Source organism: Apus apus, chromosome 19 (genome assembly GCF_020740795.1).
Source record: "Apus apus isolate bApuApu2 chromosome 19, bApuApu2.pri.cur, whole genome shotgun sequence".
NCBI lineage: Eukaryota > Metazoa > Chordata > Aves > Apodiformes > Apodidae > Apus > Apus apus.
Genome location: NC_067300.1, coordinates 5,342,353 through 5,360,043, shown reverse-complemented (window position 1 = coordinate 5,360,043; position 17,691 = coordinate 5,342,353). Strand labels below are relative to the sequence as shown.

General features: G+C 48.2%; 1 protein-coding gene across 3 annotated transcripts in view; it reads right to left on the bottom strand.

Annotated features, from left to right (window-relative positions):
- Positions 1–17,691, bottom strand: part of COL27A1 (collagen type XXVII alpha 1 chain) — a 148,987-nt gene that overhangs the window by 53,520 nt on the left and 77,776 nt on the right. For all 3 annotated transcript variants that reach the window (XM_051636281.1, XM_051636284.1, XM_051636282.1), the window contains exons 20-26: positions 15,881–15,934; positions 15,509–15,562; positions 13,539–13,583; positions 12,016–12,069; positions 10,802–10,846; positions 3,514–3,567; positions 679–732 (exon numbers count right to left, since the gene is read on the bottom strand). In XM_051636281.1, coding sequence (XP_051492241.1) covers positions 679–732; positions 3,514–3,567; positions 10,802–10,846; positions 12,016–12,069; positions 13,539–13,583; positions 15,509–15,562; positions 15,881–15,934 — 360 coding nt within the window. The remainder of the gene's footprint in view (positions 1–678; positions 733–3,513; positions 3,568–10,801; positions 10,847–12,015; positions 12,070–13,538; positions 13,584–15,508; positions 15,563–15,880; positions 15,935–17,691) is intronic.

The following is a 17,691-nucleotide window of genomic DNA, read 5'->3' as shown; positions in this document are numbered from 1 at the left end:
GCAATGTCAGGCAGGTCTGTTATTTGTCAGGGTAAAACTGCTGAGGGCAGATGGGGAAGCCCAGTTCCAGCCCCAGAAGCAATATAAGTTGAACAGCCCAGAAGAGAATGGGCTGAATCTATATGAAAATCTGTCTTTGGGCCTTGCACTGTGGTTGACAGGAGAGGTGTCAGGGCAAGACAAGATCTTATTGAGGTCCCCTCTGTCAAACTCCTAGTTGAGGATCCTCAGACAGGGGTGTCCATAGCCCAGCAAACCAGCATGAGCAGCCCTGCACCTCCAGCTGCCCCTGGTGACTTGGTAGGATGTTAAAAACAGGGGTTTGGAAATCCCTGTTCCATGACCCTGTCTGTCCAGCTGGCAGGATGCTTGGAAACAAACAGTCCTCAGGTGCCTGAGCTTGTACCTCCGTGTTATCTCTTCCTGACACAACAGGACCTCAGCTGATGGAGCTGCAGGACACGTGTTGAAATGCAGTGTTTCTCTGCAGGGGACACTGTTGAACAGGAGTGTGGGGAGAATTGTGCTCCATCTCCAGTCAGTCCAGCAGCCACCCCCACGGAGACAGCAGAATCTGCAGCTATTCTCGTGGCATCAGAAGACCAGGAGAAGCTGTACCCTTCAGTAGGACAGAGAGAGGCAGCAGCAAGAGAGAGAGAATGCAGACTTACTCCTTACCATCGACCCCTTGACTCCTGGAGGGCCTGGGGGTCCCACTGAGCCACGATCACCCTGGGAGAGACACAAGTGCACGGAGAAGAGTGAGGACTTCTGCTAACAAGCACTCTGAGGCTTCCAGTACAGACTAATAATCACCCTCTTCCAAGTATCCATCTCACCATGGTAGTTAAAGGACTACAGCAAGAATTGACTAATCTTCCATAACCCAAGAGAGAGGACTTCATTATTGCCCCCAAACACTGAGGAGCAAGAAACAAGCAATGCACTCAAGACCACCTCCCACTCCATCCCCAGGAGATCTCCAGCCCTTTGCACCCAAGAGAAGCCCTCCCTCTCTGTTCTGCAGTATCATAATCCCTACACCTTCTGGTGTTTTCAGAGACATGGATTTGAACCCTGTGGTCACGAGGCTCTGCTGAGAGCAGGAATCACATTGGAAAAAAACAGAGATGCTGACTGGAATTGGTGGCTGGTGCTTCCAGGAGGCTGTAGGTGTTCTGGGGACAGTCCCTACTCTGTGGCTCATACTGAGACAGCAGTGCAAAAACAAAGACCTGGAGCCCTGTGTTTACCAGGGATTTAGAGCCAGATGCCTTCTTGGCCCACCCTTAATACATTATCTCTCCTAAAACAAGAGATCAGTTGACATAAACAAATTAACTTACTAAAAAAAAATCATGTATCAATTCCAAAAGTCTTACTTATCCCCACATGCAGAACATGTCACTCCCTCTGACCCATCCTTGGCCCCACAGCTCAGCCACTGACAGGAGACGAGGTGTAAACCTCTTTGAGCACCACCTCAGGTGAGTCAAGGGCCTGACTCCAGCAACAGAACATCAACTGCTCCTTTTTGGGAAGGGTGGCAATTCCCACCCTGGCTGCCTGTACTCTCCCAGTAATGCACTGGGAATTAGGTGTGTTACGTTTGTGTGCTTGGGGGGATGAGGAAGGAGGAGTCAGCAAATGCTGCCAAGGAGCTTACGCCCAAAATCTGACCTACCTTCCCACAGCAAAGTAGAAGGAGAAATATTTCCTGGGCTCTAAGCAGCTTATTGAAAACATACCCCAGAGTTTGTGTTGTCACCAGTTGGCCCCTGTAAACCAACGTATGGATTTCCCCCCCCACCCCCCAAATGCATGGGTTTTATTAAGCATGTATTAACTGTATTGTTCTCTTTGATAATCTCTGGATTCTGCTGGCTTCAGTCTGAAGTTTTGCAGCTCTGGGGATGGAGATTGCTGACTCAGCCATGTCTAATGAAAACATATTTCCCACTTCATTTAGCTCACGGCAGCATCGTAAGCTGTAGGATGCTATGCCAACTGGAGGCCTGGTTGAGGTTTTGATTTGATGATAGTTATTTCTGTCATTCCTAAGTCTGTCCTGGTAGAGCAGAAGTCTGATAGAAATCACAGCTGTGCTGAGGCTCTCCTAGGGCAGATGTTCAAAGGACAGCCTGGGTTTGCCTTGACACCAGCATAACCTCATCATGTTACTGAGCTGATCTGCAGCACCAAGACAGCTCGTGTGGTCAAGGCTTTGGCACAGAAGTCACAGGGCCAGATGTGGATTTACTGGAGTGAGGAGAAAGAACTTTCCACACCTCCTGCATGGCAAGACCCCTTGCTCCCCATTCAATTCAGGGCTGGAGCTGCCATCATCACAGCTCGCTCAGGCACCAGCTTTCTGTGTAACCATCTTGAACACATCACAGAGTCTTTAATTCTCTGTTTTCCTTCTGTCAAATGCAGCCCACATCACATTGTCCCTTTTCTTTCTTGTGTGCCTTGACAGTTTGGACTGAACCTGCTCCTGCCCCACCAGAGACCATCAGCACAAGAGGCTTTTCCAAAGGCAGCTGCAGACCAGCAATAAAATACATTTGCAGCAAACTCAGTGTAACTGTGACAGAGTCTTGACATCATTACCCAGAAGAGAGGGCTTGAAGTAATAAAAGTGAGAGAGAGAAGTGATGTGTGGAATGCATCATTTTATGTTCTGCACTATCTTTATAGCTCAGCTGTGAATAATTAGGCCATCAACGAGAAGCAGCAGTTTGCAACTGAGATACAATGAATGACATAGATGATTTGTCTTTGGAAGCTGCCCCTGAATAAAATTTTACACTCTAGTAGAAAACAAATTAATGTCCATTTACATTTTTATGGAAAATAAAGCCATTTTTCTTCCTGAAAGAAGCATGTATATGTACTGTACACAAGAGGGCACCAGGCCTTAGTAGTGTGCCCAGTGCAAGCAGAGGGGCAGCCAGATGGGATGCTCCTCATCAAGTGAAAAAGGGAAATATTTGGACCAGCCCATGCTCTGTTAGGTGGCTGCACTCTTGTGCCTTCTCTGCATCTGGGAAATTGCCAAGACTTCCAGTGCAGGCTCAGCCCTGGTCCTGTGTGATCCCACTTGCAACTCAGCATGGACCTGTGAGCACATCTCTGCACCAGTCAGTCTGTAACCTGAACTCCTTGGACTCCTGCCTTGCCCAGGAACAGAGGGCTGATGGGTCCCTCATTCCCAGAAAAAAACAGAACTGACTGTTAAGTATGAGTTTTCTGGCAGATTATGAATGAACAAAGCTGAATTTTTCAGAGAATATTAGACAGTGTCTCCTGGGAGGGCAAGTACATGTGAATTCCTGAATGCAAATTCCATTTTGTCTGGCCCAAGACTAGCTGAGACACCCTGGATGTGCTGCCCTCCCTGCTGGATGTTGCACTGACATGACAACTTCAACCTCCACAATATTCCTCCCTCCCTGGTTTCCCTCACCCTGCAAAAGTTCCAAGAGCTAAAGCCATTCCAAGCAATCTTACCTTTTCTCCCACTATTCCAGGCTCCCCCACTGGACCAATAAAGCCCATTAGACCCTGAGGAAAGAAAAAAAGCATAATTAATTTTCAGTTTTATTTGCTGAGAAAGTGAATAATTCCTTTGGTCCACCTTGCTGGTTGAAATAACACAGCATCCCTCACATACTGCTCAGTAATTCCTACTGGCTACCAGCATGGACAGGGTTGCTCCTGGCCATGGGAATGTCTAACTCCACAGCTGGTTCTGCTTTGGGAGCCAGCTGGAATGGCAGCACTAGGATCTGCAAGAACCACAACACACAGGATAGGGGATGGGTTAAGCACGTTTCGTAGCAAGGCCAAGTCCACAGCTTGGCTTTGGTTTTCATTTTTCCAGACATCAGGGCAGCTTCCCCAAGAGCATCAATAGTAGGAGTTCCTGGGCTGCACAGAGCCTGGCAGCTGCCATCATTTTAGCTGCTCTACTGGGTGGACTTCCTCTAGGTTCATCTGAGCTGCCTCAAAACCTTGTGCAAACTAACTTTGCCCTGGCTGAGAGAGTTGGGGCTATTCATCATGAAGAGGAGAAGGCTTCAGGGAGACCTCATAGTGGCCTTCCAGTGCCTGAAGGGGCTCCAGAAAAGCTGGGGAGGGACTTTGGACAAAGGCCTGTAGTAAGAGGACAAGGGGGAATGGATTAAAACTGGAAGAGGGGAGATTGAGGTAAGACATTAGGAAGAAATTCTTCAGTGTGAGGGTGGTGAGACCCTGGCCCACATTGCCCAGGGAAGCTGTGGCTGCCCCATCCCTGGCAGTGTTGAAGGGCAGGTTGGGCTTGGAGCAACCTGGGCTGGTGGGAAGTGTCCCTGCCCATGCAGGGGGTTAGAACTGGATGATCTTTAAGGTCCTTCTAACCCAAACCATTCTATGATTCTATGATTGCCTGAGAGCAGCAACAGCGGGAGCTCCTGGGCTGCACAGAGCCTGGGAATTGCCATCATTTAACTGCTGCACTGAGGGGACTTCCTCTGGACTCATCTGAGCTGCCTCAAACTCTCGTGCAAACTGATCTTGCTCTGGATAGTGTCACACTGTTGGGATGTCAGGAGGAAACAAAGGCCTGAGGACACAGCCAGAGGGGCCAGCAGGGCAGCAGATCTCTCGCACGACTCAGAAACTACCTTGGAAAAACAACCCCAGTCTAAGCTTGGGATTTGTTAGGATTTAACAACACTTGGGATAATGAAACAAACAGAACTGCTTTTAATTAGGAAGATGGAAACAGATGCAATCTCAGGCTAAGATCCCTAAAATACAGCAGCCTCCCCAGCAACTTCAGTGGGTTTCTGGCTCCAGAGATGCAAGGGACTGCCCTCTCTGCCATGGTAGGTGCTCTCTGTCACTGCAGGGTTCTTATGGCCTCATCCCTAGTCCCAGCAAGGGTCACTGGGAGACAGATATTTGGTTCCTCTTATGAGTCTGTAACTAAAAGGATTCATCTCCTGTTGAAACACTGCATGACCTACCCACAGCTGGCATGGGTTGTGCCCGAGGAAGCCACATCCCAGCTTGTTTGATTTTAGGCAACAGTCTGGTTGGTGCTGGGAGGTGACAGCTGTGCAAGACAGACAGGAGATGGGTTCTCCAGGTGTGTCACCCTGGTTTCTCTTTTCTAAAAAAGAGCTTGAAATCTTTATAATCCTCTATGCAAATGCAGCTCACCTTTTTGCTTCAACATCAAAGAGGTTTGCAAATGCCACACTCAAGAAAACACTCAGCATGAACAAGCACAATGGGAAGAAAGCTACACCAGCAACTTCTGAAATGTGGCCTCAGGAAAGGGACAGCTTTTGGCCCTTCAAGCTCCTTTCTGGGGGAACAGCAAGAAAGGCAGCAACAATTTCCTTTCTGTACTCCTGCTCAACTGTTTTCCATCCCCGGCTGGCCCAACGTGTGTGGTTCACAGAGGAACTCTCTGCAGCCTGTGGTTGTTTGATCCACACGCTGAGAGTGTGAAGGGGCATCCCCCAGCTACAGGGGAACATCCAGCACCAACAGAGCAGCCTGCTCACAGGTTGTGCAGCTCCTCCCACCACCAAAACCTGTTTCCCTCTCTCTCTCCATGAAGTTATGCTGACAGTGTAAAGCTGTAGCACAAAATAACCAGCCTGACTGCACTGCCTTACGTGTGAGGCTCAGCAGAGCCACTCAGAGCCATGGAACACAATGTGGGTCACTCTCCAGTGACTTTTAGAGAGAACAGCTTCTGAGGATGACTCCAGACACTGAGACACTTCATGCATTAACATTCCTCACATGGTGCAATTAAATGCCATCCTTTGAACATCACTGGAGACAGGAGCTCCTCAATGAGGCAGGCTGATGGGCTCAACAAAAGCATTTCTTACTTGGCCCCTCAGCTCTTGCAGGGAGCAGCCACACACTCTCCAGAGCCCTGGCCACACTCTGGCCTGGAAACAACATCCAGGTGAAAAGTGTTTGGAAAAAAAAACAGGCAAAGAGCTCAGCAGGTTCATTGGACCCCAGAACTAGAAGCACGTGTTAGAAATTCATCCAGAGATGATGTCCAGGGAAACCTGCACGTCTCTGTGCCATGATGGGAACACTGACTAACCATGGCAAGACAGCTCCACTACCAAGAAAGCTCTACTATCCCATCAGGGACTTGATGTCATCAGCCCTTCTGGGATCAGCCCTACGATGGTCTTTGCTGTGTCCCAAGTGCACAGAGGTGGCATCAGGGCCAGGCTGTGCCCAGGAGGTGCAGGTGGGAGGGAAGTGGTGCTGGGCTTAGCAGCTCATTGCCCGGCACAGGAGCTGATCAGGGGGCAAGCAAATCTGCAGTGTCTGCATATGCAAGGTTGCCACTGGGTGGCATCGCTGGAGGCTGCTCCATCAGTTATCCTCCCAATTACACCCAGTGCAGCTACAGAGCCCATCACGGCAGCCAGTTACTGAAGTTTTCCAGTAGCCCAAGAACCACGAAGAAGGCAAATGTTAAGGCAGAGGAGAGAAGGCAAAGCAATGAGCTGCAAGAAGGCAACACATACAATAAAACAAGAAAGAAGAGATAAATCTGTTCCTCCGTTTCCAATTTGTTAGAAGACCTGCAGAACTCTCTCTCCCTGGGAAGATGCTCTCTTTAAGATGTTTCTGAGTTGCTTAGGTCAGTCCCTCCAGAAAATGAGATTCCTGCTCCTGCAGGAAATGTTGCTACCATGCAGAACCAGACTGAAACACTTCTGAGGGGCCTGGGCTGTGGTGCTGTGTGCCCAGACCCGGACTGGAAGACTCACACTTCTGATGCACTGGTCACAACAGCATCAGCTCCCACCCTGAGCAGCCTCTGAAGAGTGTGAGTTGTGAGGTGGGACACACGGCTGTGCCTGCAGAGCACTGACTGCAGCCCAGAGCCCTCCTGCTATCACAGGTGTGCCCTTTGCCACTGCAGCAAGCAGACACAAGTTGAGATGGGTTATTTAGGCAAAATAAATCTCTGTAAATTATTAAGAATATATGAAACAATTCAGGGAGACTGGGTCACAGTACTCTCCAATGGCCAAAATGGGACAGATGCTAACAGGAACACAAGCTGCAAAAGATTTAGGTCTTAAGAACCAGAAAAACCACTGGTGGCAAGCATTAAATCAAAGCAGACAGGAATTGTGGCCGTTACACTAAAATGGCTGCAGTGTAACATGTTTTTCCCAGGTTCCCAGGGCTGAAAAGAATCCCTGCATCAAGCACAACCCAGGCGGGGTGTGTAACGACGTACGTGAAATCCCAGCAGCAGTGGCTGCCTGAGAAGGGCCCACAAGACCACAGGAAAGAATGTAAAACATTTATATTAGACTGGGAGTTCAGCATGTTGCTCATGATTCAGTCTGCTGTATTCCCCAGCCAAGGGCAAGGAGGAAAAGGGATGGAGATTGTTAAAAAATTGCTGGGGGCTTGGGGAGGGGGGAAGGAAAGGACCGGGGGGGACTGGCGGGTTGTAATTCCTAACTCCTGTCTGGCTTTCCCCATTTATTGTCCAGCCCTGTCATAATTAAGCCCCCCCTCTTGGCTGCATCAACAGAGAGCAAGGCAGCAATGAAGCCTTGCATAAATCATAGCCCATTTGAGAGACACAACCGAGAGGCGAGCCCAGCATGAGCAGGGTCTCCCAGGGACGGGACCGCCAGTCGCTCCCAGCAGGAACCGATCGTGGCCTTTCTGTTTTACTGGTTCGCTAGAACTCAAAACAAAACAAACCAGGGACAAAGGACGGGAGGGAGTAAATGTACAATCCTCCCATTCAGATGAAAGAAAGGGAAAGTAAAACAGTAAATATCACAGTTTAAGGGAGGACGCTCTGACCCGCAAAGAAAAGCCACGCGGCTTAACCCGCTGTGCGCCGGGGCCTGGGGCTGTGCTGGGCTCCCACTGCCCTGGGGACAGGAAAAGGGGAGAGACACTGCCAAGACAGCTGGTCAGATCAAAGTGGCTGCATGTACTGCCCATAAAGCCCTGAGTGAGAGGGCTGCAGCTCTGAGAGCTGCTCTGGAGGGGAAGGTAAATGTGCTGGGAGAGGAGCTGCTCTAAGACATGGGAAAGGCCAGAGCAATTCCCTGCTCCCTTCTCAGGCAAGTCAACCCGTATCTCCCCAGGTCAGACCCCACCTGCAAACCTGGCATCACAGCACCCCCCTCCTTGAGGAAAATAGATCTAGGAGATAACAAATGGTGCCGGTCTCCTCTGACAAGCTAGTTCAGAATGATATCAGATACTGGGACAACGTGCTTCACCCGGGAATGAAGAGATACCCTGGGCTGCGGAGTGGCTGCCCTTCCCAGCACAGTCAGGGGTGCCTGGCTGACCCCAACATCACCGTGAGTAGGAGTGTCACTTCTCGTACAGGAGAAGGGATGAAAGAAGCTGTTCCTGCTCTGACAGAACCTCCTCATTGCCATGATGGACACAGGTCAATCACAGCCCCTTTCTGCAGGCACAACTTTTCATGGATATTTTCAGTCTGGAGTGCAGAGCAGGGGGTGTCCATGGGCTTCTGGGCACCCTTCCCCAGTTTGCTAACCAGTCTGCTGCAGGAAGGGTCCTCTGATCTTTGACATGGACATTTCAATGGCATCCTTCTGTTCTGCATTCCCAGCTCTAGAACAGGAATGCTGGTGGCCTGGGTCAGAGGCCTCATACTCTTCTTCATATTCTTCTGCCTCCATCTGCTGGCAAGGAAGGGTTAAATCACACATTTCCAGGGTACAGGGGAGCCCAGCAGCTGGAATCTTTCCAGCATATGAAGACAACAAGCATCTTATGAATGAACTTCCCAAATCAGTGTCCTTGCAATGGAAAAACAATGCATCAGGGGCTGCCTTGTGGCTTAAAACTTCATTTTTTTTCCAAGGAGGGCTCAAGTGTCACTGGAAACCTTACAGAAACTCTCCTGTTTGCCTTAAGCAGATGTTCCCAAAGAAAGGGAAGAGAGCTCAGTGAGATGGATGGCTGATCTTTTCTCATGCTGCTACCCTGAGGTTTCCTCTCAGAGGGATCCCTTATAGAGGGCAGAGCAGAAGGTGGAAAAGTTTGACCGCTCCTGTAGTGCCTGTTGAACAGACACCATCAAGGCCCCACAAGAGACAACAGGGGTGAGGTGAAGGTGTCTTCTAGTGCCAAGTGATCTGTGTAGCCCGACCTCTCAGAGCTCTGTAAAAACCCAAACCAGCCCCAACACCAAATGCTGAAGCTTAAGTGGTGGAGGGGGGAATGAAACCCCCATCACTCCAGCACTGTTCAGCAGAGGTGTGATGGGAAAGGAGGTTATTTCTCACTAATCTGGTGTGACATTTTTATTCTAATGACTTGACTGGTATGGAAATGGAAATTCTTTCTGGGTGATATTTCTAGACAGAGACTAATTGACTAAGAATAATACAGGCAGCTTTCATACCACTGGGCTTGTTTCAGTGTCAGTAGAGGCCAGCTGTGTTTTCCTTCTGGTGAACAGTGTCTACAGTTTTCATCCAAGGTCAGTTCTGAGGGATGTTAAAGAACAATAATCCTAATGATGCTTTGTCCTTCAGGGACAATATCTTGTTAAGGATCTCAAAGCACTTCTGGATATTCATTTCTAGCTGTAACACAACAGAGTCCACAGGGGCCACCTGAGAGCAGGAGGCATGGTGCTAAGCACTGCTCAGAGCTGTCTCACACCTTCCACAGAAGGGGAAACTGAGGCACAAATCACTGCAAGGCATTGTCTGAAGTTGTGCAGAAGCTGATAAAGCTTCAAGTACAGCTCAGGTGTGTGGAACAACTTAACCACAATATAGAGAAGGCTCCAACTTTCAAATAAAAATAACTGTCCTTGATATATACTGAGACTGATCAGATTACTGGTACTGAAAAAGATCTGACTTTCTTGGTCAGGAACCCATGGAAGAACCTCCAGCTGTTGCATACAGGAGGAAGAAGAGCCAGAGGGGCCAACTAGTTAAACCAAACCAAGCTTGGTGCCCATTGGGCAGTTAAAGTGCTGGGCAGGACAGCTGTGCTGAGAAGAGACACACTTTTTGCCAGGGCCAGCTGCTGCAGCCAGCTTGGTGTGGTCATGTACAGGCACACAGGGCATGTTGGAGGTCCCACAGCTGCTATTTCAGGGCTGGTAGTGGACAAGTTGGTTGGTCTCAATCACAGAGCTGTGGGAATAATTGTTGTGTTTTCCTTGATGACTGTGGTTCCCCTGAAGCCTCCAGAAATGATGCACGTCCCCTGCTACCCCAGCAGAACTCACTCTCTTGCAGCACAGCAAAATAGAGCTTAGTGCCTCCCTGACCCAGGGCCTGGTTTCTTCAGGTGCTGTCTCCTCTGCTCTCCCCCCAAAAAATGCCAGTGGGAGTCAAAGCAGCAGAGCACCCAAAGGAGAGGAGCCTACACTTAGAACCTACACAGACAAAGCCTGGAAATTGCCCTTTTGGGGAAAAAAGGAGCACACAGAAATGCATAACCTCTCTTTCATGACCATGGCTTTGCCTCAGGGTGGAGAGCAGTGGTTGTGTGTGCTGTTCTGCTGCCAGTACTGACAGGTCACCCACCTGAGCTGGGACTTCACCATCAGTGCTGCTCACCAGCAGCTTCAGCCCGATTATGAGCACTCCAGCTGGAGCACCAGGACTATGGGCAGGTTTGAGGTGGCCAGAAGCCCCTGGCTTCTGTCCTCTGCTTCCACCCTGGTCATCCAGGAGACATCATACACAGAAGAACATCAAACAGACAAGGAAAACAAAGAGCTTACCTGCTCACCAACTTTCCCTGGTCGGCCACGGTTTCCTGGCTCACCCTGCAGGAGAAGAAGACAAGCCACACAGGTTACTTGGTGCTCCCAGTCAGACCCTCAGCACCTCATGATTGCTTTAGCCCCATGTTTAATAAGGCATGAATTCTCATCAGGGATGCTCCTGACACTGGGGAGCTGGTGACCCATAACGTTTTAATCTGAAGGACAAAGTTTAACAGACAGATGAAGGCAGAAACTCATCAGCAGCAGGGACAGAGTAGGAAAGGACCACAATTAACCAGAGGAACTGAGAAGCATCTAGGGAAAGCAGGAGTGTGGACACCATGAGAAGGTGTAGGTCCTGGATGACAGAGGAGAAGGGATCCAGAAAATTCACCTGCTGGTGGAAGTGTCACAAGAATGAAAGACAACCCAAATATTCCCAGGCAATGCTGCACTCTGATCCTGCTCTTGCAAAATCTCAAGCATAGGCATGTTACTGTCATGTGGAGCATCCTCATGAAAACCACAGAAAGACCCAAATCTCAGTGCAAGATGAGAGAAAATCAGATAATGAGGAAAGTGAAGGGTAAAGAGAAAAGCAGGAGGAGAAGAATTCCAAACCCACCAGGGGTAAGGGCAGCCATGGCAGCACTTGAAAGCCAGTGGAGTGGTCCTGGACAGGCCATCCAGAGACCAGAGTCACCACTAACCAGTATTGTCTCTGACATCAGCTGTATTTTCTCAGTAGGCAGGTCCTCCAGATACACAGCCAGGCCAGATTTTTGCTATTTAATGTTTGAAGAGGTTGTTTTTGTCAGGTTTTCTCTTCCCTTTTGAGTGTGGGTTTGTGGAGCAGACTGCCCTGGGATGGATGCTGCTGCTAATTAAGTAGCAAAGATAGGAATGATGTGCATTGTTTTAGAACAAAAACATGGAGAAGCAGTGGAAAGTAAGATGAGATGATGGAGGAGAGGTTGGTTAATATGAAAGGAGGAACACACTTGTTTATAATAAAGCACATAGTTTAAAAACAGCATCGTTCATTTGCTGAAGGAACCAAGTGGAAGCGGAGACCCCGGAACTGAGAGACAAAGATAAATCCTCTGTTCTCCTTGTCCTCTCTGGGACCCTAGGCTTGGAGCAGGGTAAAGTTGGTAAAAGATACTTCTTTTTCCTTGTCCTCCTGTCCACCCACTGCTTTTATGATCATCAACAAACTCTCTCCTCACCTTTGGACCATCAGGACCAGGTCTTCCTGGAAACCCCTTCCGGCCGGATCGACCCTGAAATAAATGGAAGAAAAAATAAACATAAAAAGCTTGCAGCTGCCCTTGGTCAGAGCAATGTGTCTGTAAACCCATATGGTGCAGCTCACCAGCAGTGCTTCCTGTGAGTATAGCAGTTCTGACTGAGGCCAAGGCAACACAAGAGGAAAGCTCTGTGTCTCAGGGGACACCAGGTTTGGTCCATGGGGAACAGGCCTAGACAGCTACTTCGTGTATTTGCCCCTTTCTGACCCTCCAAGCTCAATTCCAATACTTAATCACATCAGAAGAATTATGCATGGACTATAATAATAGAATCATAGAATTATCCTGGTTGGAAGGAACCTTGAAGACCATCAAGTCCAACCAGAACCTAAATCCCCCAACCATAACCTGATTTACCCGTTCAGTGTTTAAATCACATCACTAAGCACTATAGCTACATTTCTTCTAAATACTTCCAGGGATATTGAACAAGTATCAACCAATCCAAGGGCTTTCTTGTTGCCCTTTGGTTTCTTACATGCCACATTCAGCTGGATTTATTCTACTTCCAGCAGTTCTCTTGTAGCAAGGCCAGCAAGGACACCAGCAGTCTGAGCACACAGAGATGGTGCTTCCCTAGTGTTGACAGGGACCTGGCCATGTAAGCTTCTTATGGGCTCTGTCCTGGCATCCAGAGAGGATTTGGGAGCAGGATTGTCCCCAGAGCAGGGGAACCCAGGCTGACATTCACAGCTACAGCTCAGAAAAGCAGAAATAAATCTGCAGACCAAGAGGTCCCTGTTGAGCTTTCCCTTAGTCAATAAGACCACTCACGGTGCTGTCCCAGGCACTGGAGAAACTGGATTTATGATGCTGCTCCAGAAAGCAATAAAAGTGCCTACCAGAATAGTGGAGGAAATGCAAGATAAACCATTTATTTTCTGATCCACCTAGAAGCTCCAGCACAGTTACCAATCTTCAAGCTATTTTACTTCCCTGCAGTGACACTTAATGTACAGAACTACTGCAGAACCCTGAGCTGGCAAGCTCACAGAGATGATAATGTTCTTATTGCTTCTTCTATGATACATCACTCTGTTCAAAGGGATGTAGAGGTCAAAAAGGACTCTCTCTTTTCTTCCTCTTCCCTCTACTCATTGAAAAATACTATAAATCAGGGAAGAAACATCAGGCCTGGTTACAGAGATGGTTTCCAGTCAACTTGGTTTATCTTGAGGATGAACTGTTTAAACACTAGAGGGTTTTTCAAGGTCTGGGACTTTATACAAGTTATAAAATTAGAGTCCCACTCAATACCCTGTGCAAGACACTTCCTTGACTTTCAGCCATCCTGGATCAAGCTTTTGGACCAAGCTCTGCATTTCTTGGGAGGGCAGAGCACTTTCCAAACCAGGAGGTTTGAAGCTTTATGGTAATGTAACTACAATTCCATTGCAAGGTCAACAGAGCTGACAGTGACTGAGTAAATGACTGAAACCTACCTCTGAACCAGGGACTCCTGGTGGTCCTAAGGGTCCTTCATCTCCCTGAGGTGAAAAGAAATTAAAATAAAAGGCAATGTAGTGACAAAATTTGGACTCACCATGCAGCAAGGGAGTTCTGCAGTATGAGCAGCAGTTAAACACAGGCTGTGTGCTCAGCTGTCGCATTTTAACAACCAAGTCCTTCTGAATCTTAGAGCAGGCAGCTCAGCATCTCTGAGGTTTCTCACCTCCCTTTCACATCTCAGGAAAAAAAAAAATATCTGAAGTCATGTCCTGCCAGTAAAGGCCATCCAAAATTTGACCAAAATCATCACCAGTTGAGTGGGCCTCTCATGGGCTGGATTTGGCCCACAGGGAACCCAGGACACACGACTCTGCTTCATTTGGTTTGGCAGGGACACGAATGCTGTTGAGCTCTCTACTCTTCTTTCTTTTTCTTTTTTTTTCACCCCACAAAAAAGGGTGTTGCAAAATTTCCCACAGAATCACTTGGCAAGTGTGTGAAGGTTTCCCTTTTGCTTTCAAATGGGGCTACACATGCTGCAGGATGGAGCTATCTCAAAATCTCACACAGCGATTGGACTCAGTCCTCTCCCTTGGCTCTACACCAATACCTAATGTGATAGGATCAGATCTACAGTTTCTAGGAGACCTTCAATTAAGCTTCACAGAAATGATCTCAAGTGTCTAAAACCAACTGCCAAGAGAGAAATTAAAAGTGCCCTTGGCAGCCACAGTTCTGGCTGTTCTCATTTAGGTGGTCAGCCGTGGTAATGAAGTGGCACGGGCTGAAGATGGAACTGGGAGTCAGGAACCCAGCTCAATGGGCTGGGACAAACTCCTCACAGCATGCCACCTTTCTAAAGAAGATGGAACCCACAGCCTTGATCTACTGTCTTGGGCAACAGCAGTGGTAAAGGCACAGTGGTGTGGTCTCCTGCAGGTTCAAAGTCCTTTGGCACAGCTTGTGTTGAACTCCATGTCCATGTCTTCAGTCTTACTTTTACTCTCACTAACTGGAGTAAATTGAAGGCAGCTTGGTCATGCCTGCCTGAACCTGGAATGCAGGGCTTCAGTTCCCTTTGTAAATTGCCCAGAATATTTTTTTCCCTATTTCAGTGCAAATAAATGAGCTAATTTGCATTAATCCCATTTAGAGAACAAGCAAAAAGAGTTCCCAGAAAAAGCGAAGAATTATTAGAGTTATTAAAACGAGCTCCTGGCCACACGTGCACTAAGTATTATTTGCAGGATGTCTCACAACTCTGGACAAACTGCTTACACTGGCCTGAGTGAGAAGAAAAGACACTGAAGTCACTGGAATTACAAGAAGATGAGCAGGGGACACTCAGGCCTTCTCTGCTGCTGAGAGAAATAAAACATTTGCTGTTCCAGGACAATTAAATCAATGACAATCGTCCCTTCTTAGTGGCTACGAGTGGAATGAAGCTTCAAATTTTCACATGGAGTGATGAAGAAAACCTGCAAGCTCTGAGATGCTGAGGCAAATTCAGCAGCTTCCATTTGTGTTCTCTTTTCAGGAAAGGATGTTGGTCTCTGCGAGAGAGCAGAGGCTGCAGGTCTCACGGTTGAAAGAAAAAAGCACTTAAAAGGAGCAGAAAGCAAAAGCCAGGTCAGGGCTTGTCTGTGCAAGGGGCTGTGCAGGGAAAAGGGCATGAACACCCGTGCTGGTGCATGTGGGGGTGGGGGAACAGGCTTTAAAAGAAAGCCAGTGCAGGGTTTCGGGTCAGCAGATGCCAGCAGTGACTGGAAGCAAAGATCAGGGGACTGCAGCTTCAGGAAGACTCCTCCTCTGCACGTCTCTGATCACTCAGTATAAGCATGTGCTTCCAGATTCAGAGGGACTGGAGAGTTTCAAGCTGCAGGCACCATTTCAGCATGCATTAATCTCCAAAATTCAGAATTATTCTTTAAATCCAATCTGCTTTTGCTCTGAGGACACTCACCTCTTGTCCAGGCAGTCCTCTTGGCCCAGGTAAACCTCGTGCTCCTGGCTTTCCCTGAGAAAGAGCCAAGGGAAAAGATACTCAGAAAATAGAAACATCAACTCAGAAGGGCAATTAAGATGAGAAAGTCTCTTTCACAGCCACGGGACATCATCCAACGTCAATTTTGTTACAAAAAAATAAAATAAAATCTTGAAAAAAAAACAACCCCTGCACTTGGAGGAACCTCAAGCCAAACAGACCGAGCTGAAACTCTGGCCAGGACAATCTTTAGGAATCTCCAGGGCTTTCTCTCTCCCCCCACTTCCCACTACTTTGTTTTCCCTGGCTGCTTCCCACCCCACACAGAGCTTCAGCCTCTGCTCCACTCACCTTCAGGCCTTCAGGACCGTTTTCTCCTGGTGGGCCAATGTCACCTGGGAAGCCCTGAAGAAAATGACAGATTGTCAGGGTACACAGGTGGATTTTTGCATCTGGGTTCAGAGGACATCTTCTGGGAGAGTTTTAATGAAAGGCTAAGGGCTGAGATATCTCTCACGTGCTGGCAGTGTCTGGGGGTGGGCGACTGCACCAGTTCCAGAGGGAATAAAGAAGACAATGGGAGCAGCACTATCAGTTTGATTCAAGAGCAGCCTTTCCCAGCAGTTCCCTTTAAGTCCATCTTCTTAGATTTATTGCTGTGAGGGCCTCCCTGTCATCACACAGCTAAACACAGCAATTTGGGTTTTAATTAATCTGTGTGAGTCAGCACATAATCTCAGTGCTCTGAGACACAAACTGCTCGGCCGGGCAGCAGAGGGAAGTGGGAGAGGGATCAGGGAAGGTGCTGACATGCTCATTAGCTGCTGTCTTCAGCCAGACAGGGACTCCTTTCCACCCACCAGCCCTTTGCTGAGGAAACAAAGGAATCCGTGGTCATTTCCAATAGCAACAAACAGGAACGAGTGCTAAGTGGCAGCTCTCAACCCAGAGCCCTTCCAGACCCAGCAGACTACCACTGATGAAGGGAAACCAGAGCAGCAGTGGTGCTGGAAATGGCTCTCTGGCATCTCACAGATGTCTGGTTGCTTATGAAGGAGAAAAATGACAATGTACTGGGGGAAGATGATGCTGCATTTAAGGTATCATGATAGTAATTTTTTGGTAAGGGCAGTAAGAGTGTTTTTCAACTTGAAATGGTAGGGGAAAAACTGAAAAACCTCCATAACTCTCTATGATATCTATGACAAAAGTGGAAGGAAAAACCAGAAAACTATGAAATGCAAAATGGGCCATGAACCCATTTTGATCCTTCCTACCATATCATTCATGTACCATCATACCCTAGCAGAGAAGTGAAGCCTGAGGCTGAAAAGAGGAGAGAAGGTAGAAAGTGAAATGCAAGATTCAAGAAATTAGTGTTCTGCCCTGCAAAAGCAGCTGAAGAACAAAAGGGGCCAGAGGAAACACTGTGAGTAGAAAGACAAGTGTCCCCAGAGACTGGTCAGTGGCCAGGAGACAGTCTGGGGCTCTACTGCAGTGCATCCCTGGTTCTTCTCACATCTTTTGGAAGTTCCCTCTGCTTTTCTAGGCTTGATATCTTCCCTCTGCAGAATGACAGGATGTTCTGCTTTGCAGTGAGTGTCTGACAAGTGTTTAAAAGAAAAAAAAGAGAGATGAAGAGAGGTGACAGGTTGTGATATGCTGTTCACCAGGTTAGAGACAACCTCTGGGGACTGAGCTTCCTGAACAAGAGTGGGACAAGCTGATCCATCTAGGACTTGCATGGGAAGATTGGCAAGAAAAAGGCTTGGAATGGTAGCTGGAGAGAACAAGATGGACAGTTTGCCCCATCTCCCAGTTTGAACAGATGTGTACCTCCATTCAGGAAGTAACAGTAAATCCCACAGGACAGCAAAGCTCTTTCCACTTCTGCATTTCTGGAGCCCCGGTGTCTCATTGTGCTAAAGCACCATTGTTAGCAAAAGCTATGACCCCAGAACAGACCAGTTTGGGGTTCATAAATGTACCAGAGCTCCAAGGTGATGGTGAGCAGAGCAGTGGCAGCTCTGCTGGGTGCCCATGTGGGAGGCAGCGTTTGGCTCTTGCTTTCTGTGTGAATGAGCAACAGGCAGTGCAGGTGCCTCCTGATCAAAACCCTGTGTGGGCCTGTCTGTGCACAGCTCAAGAGCTAGAAATCCCCA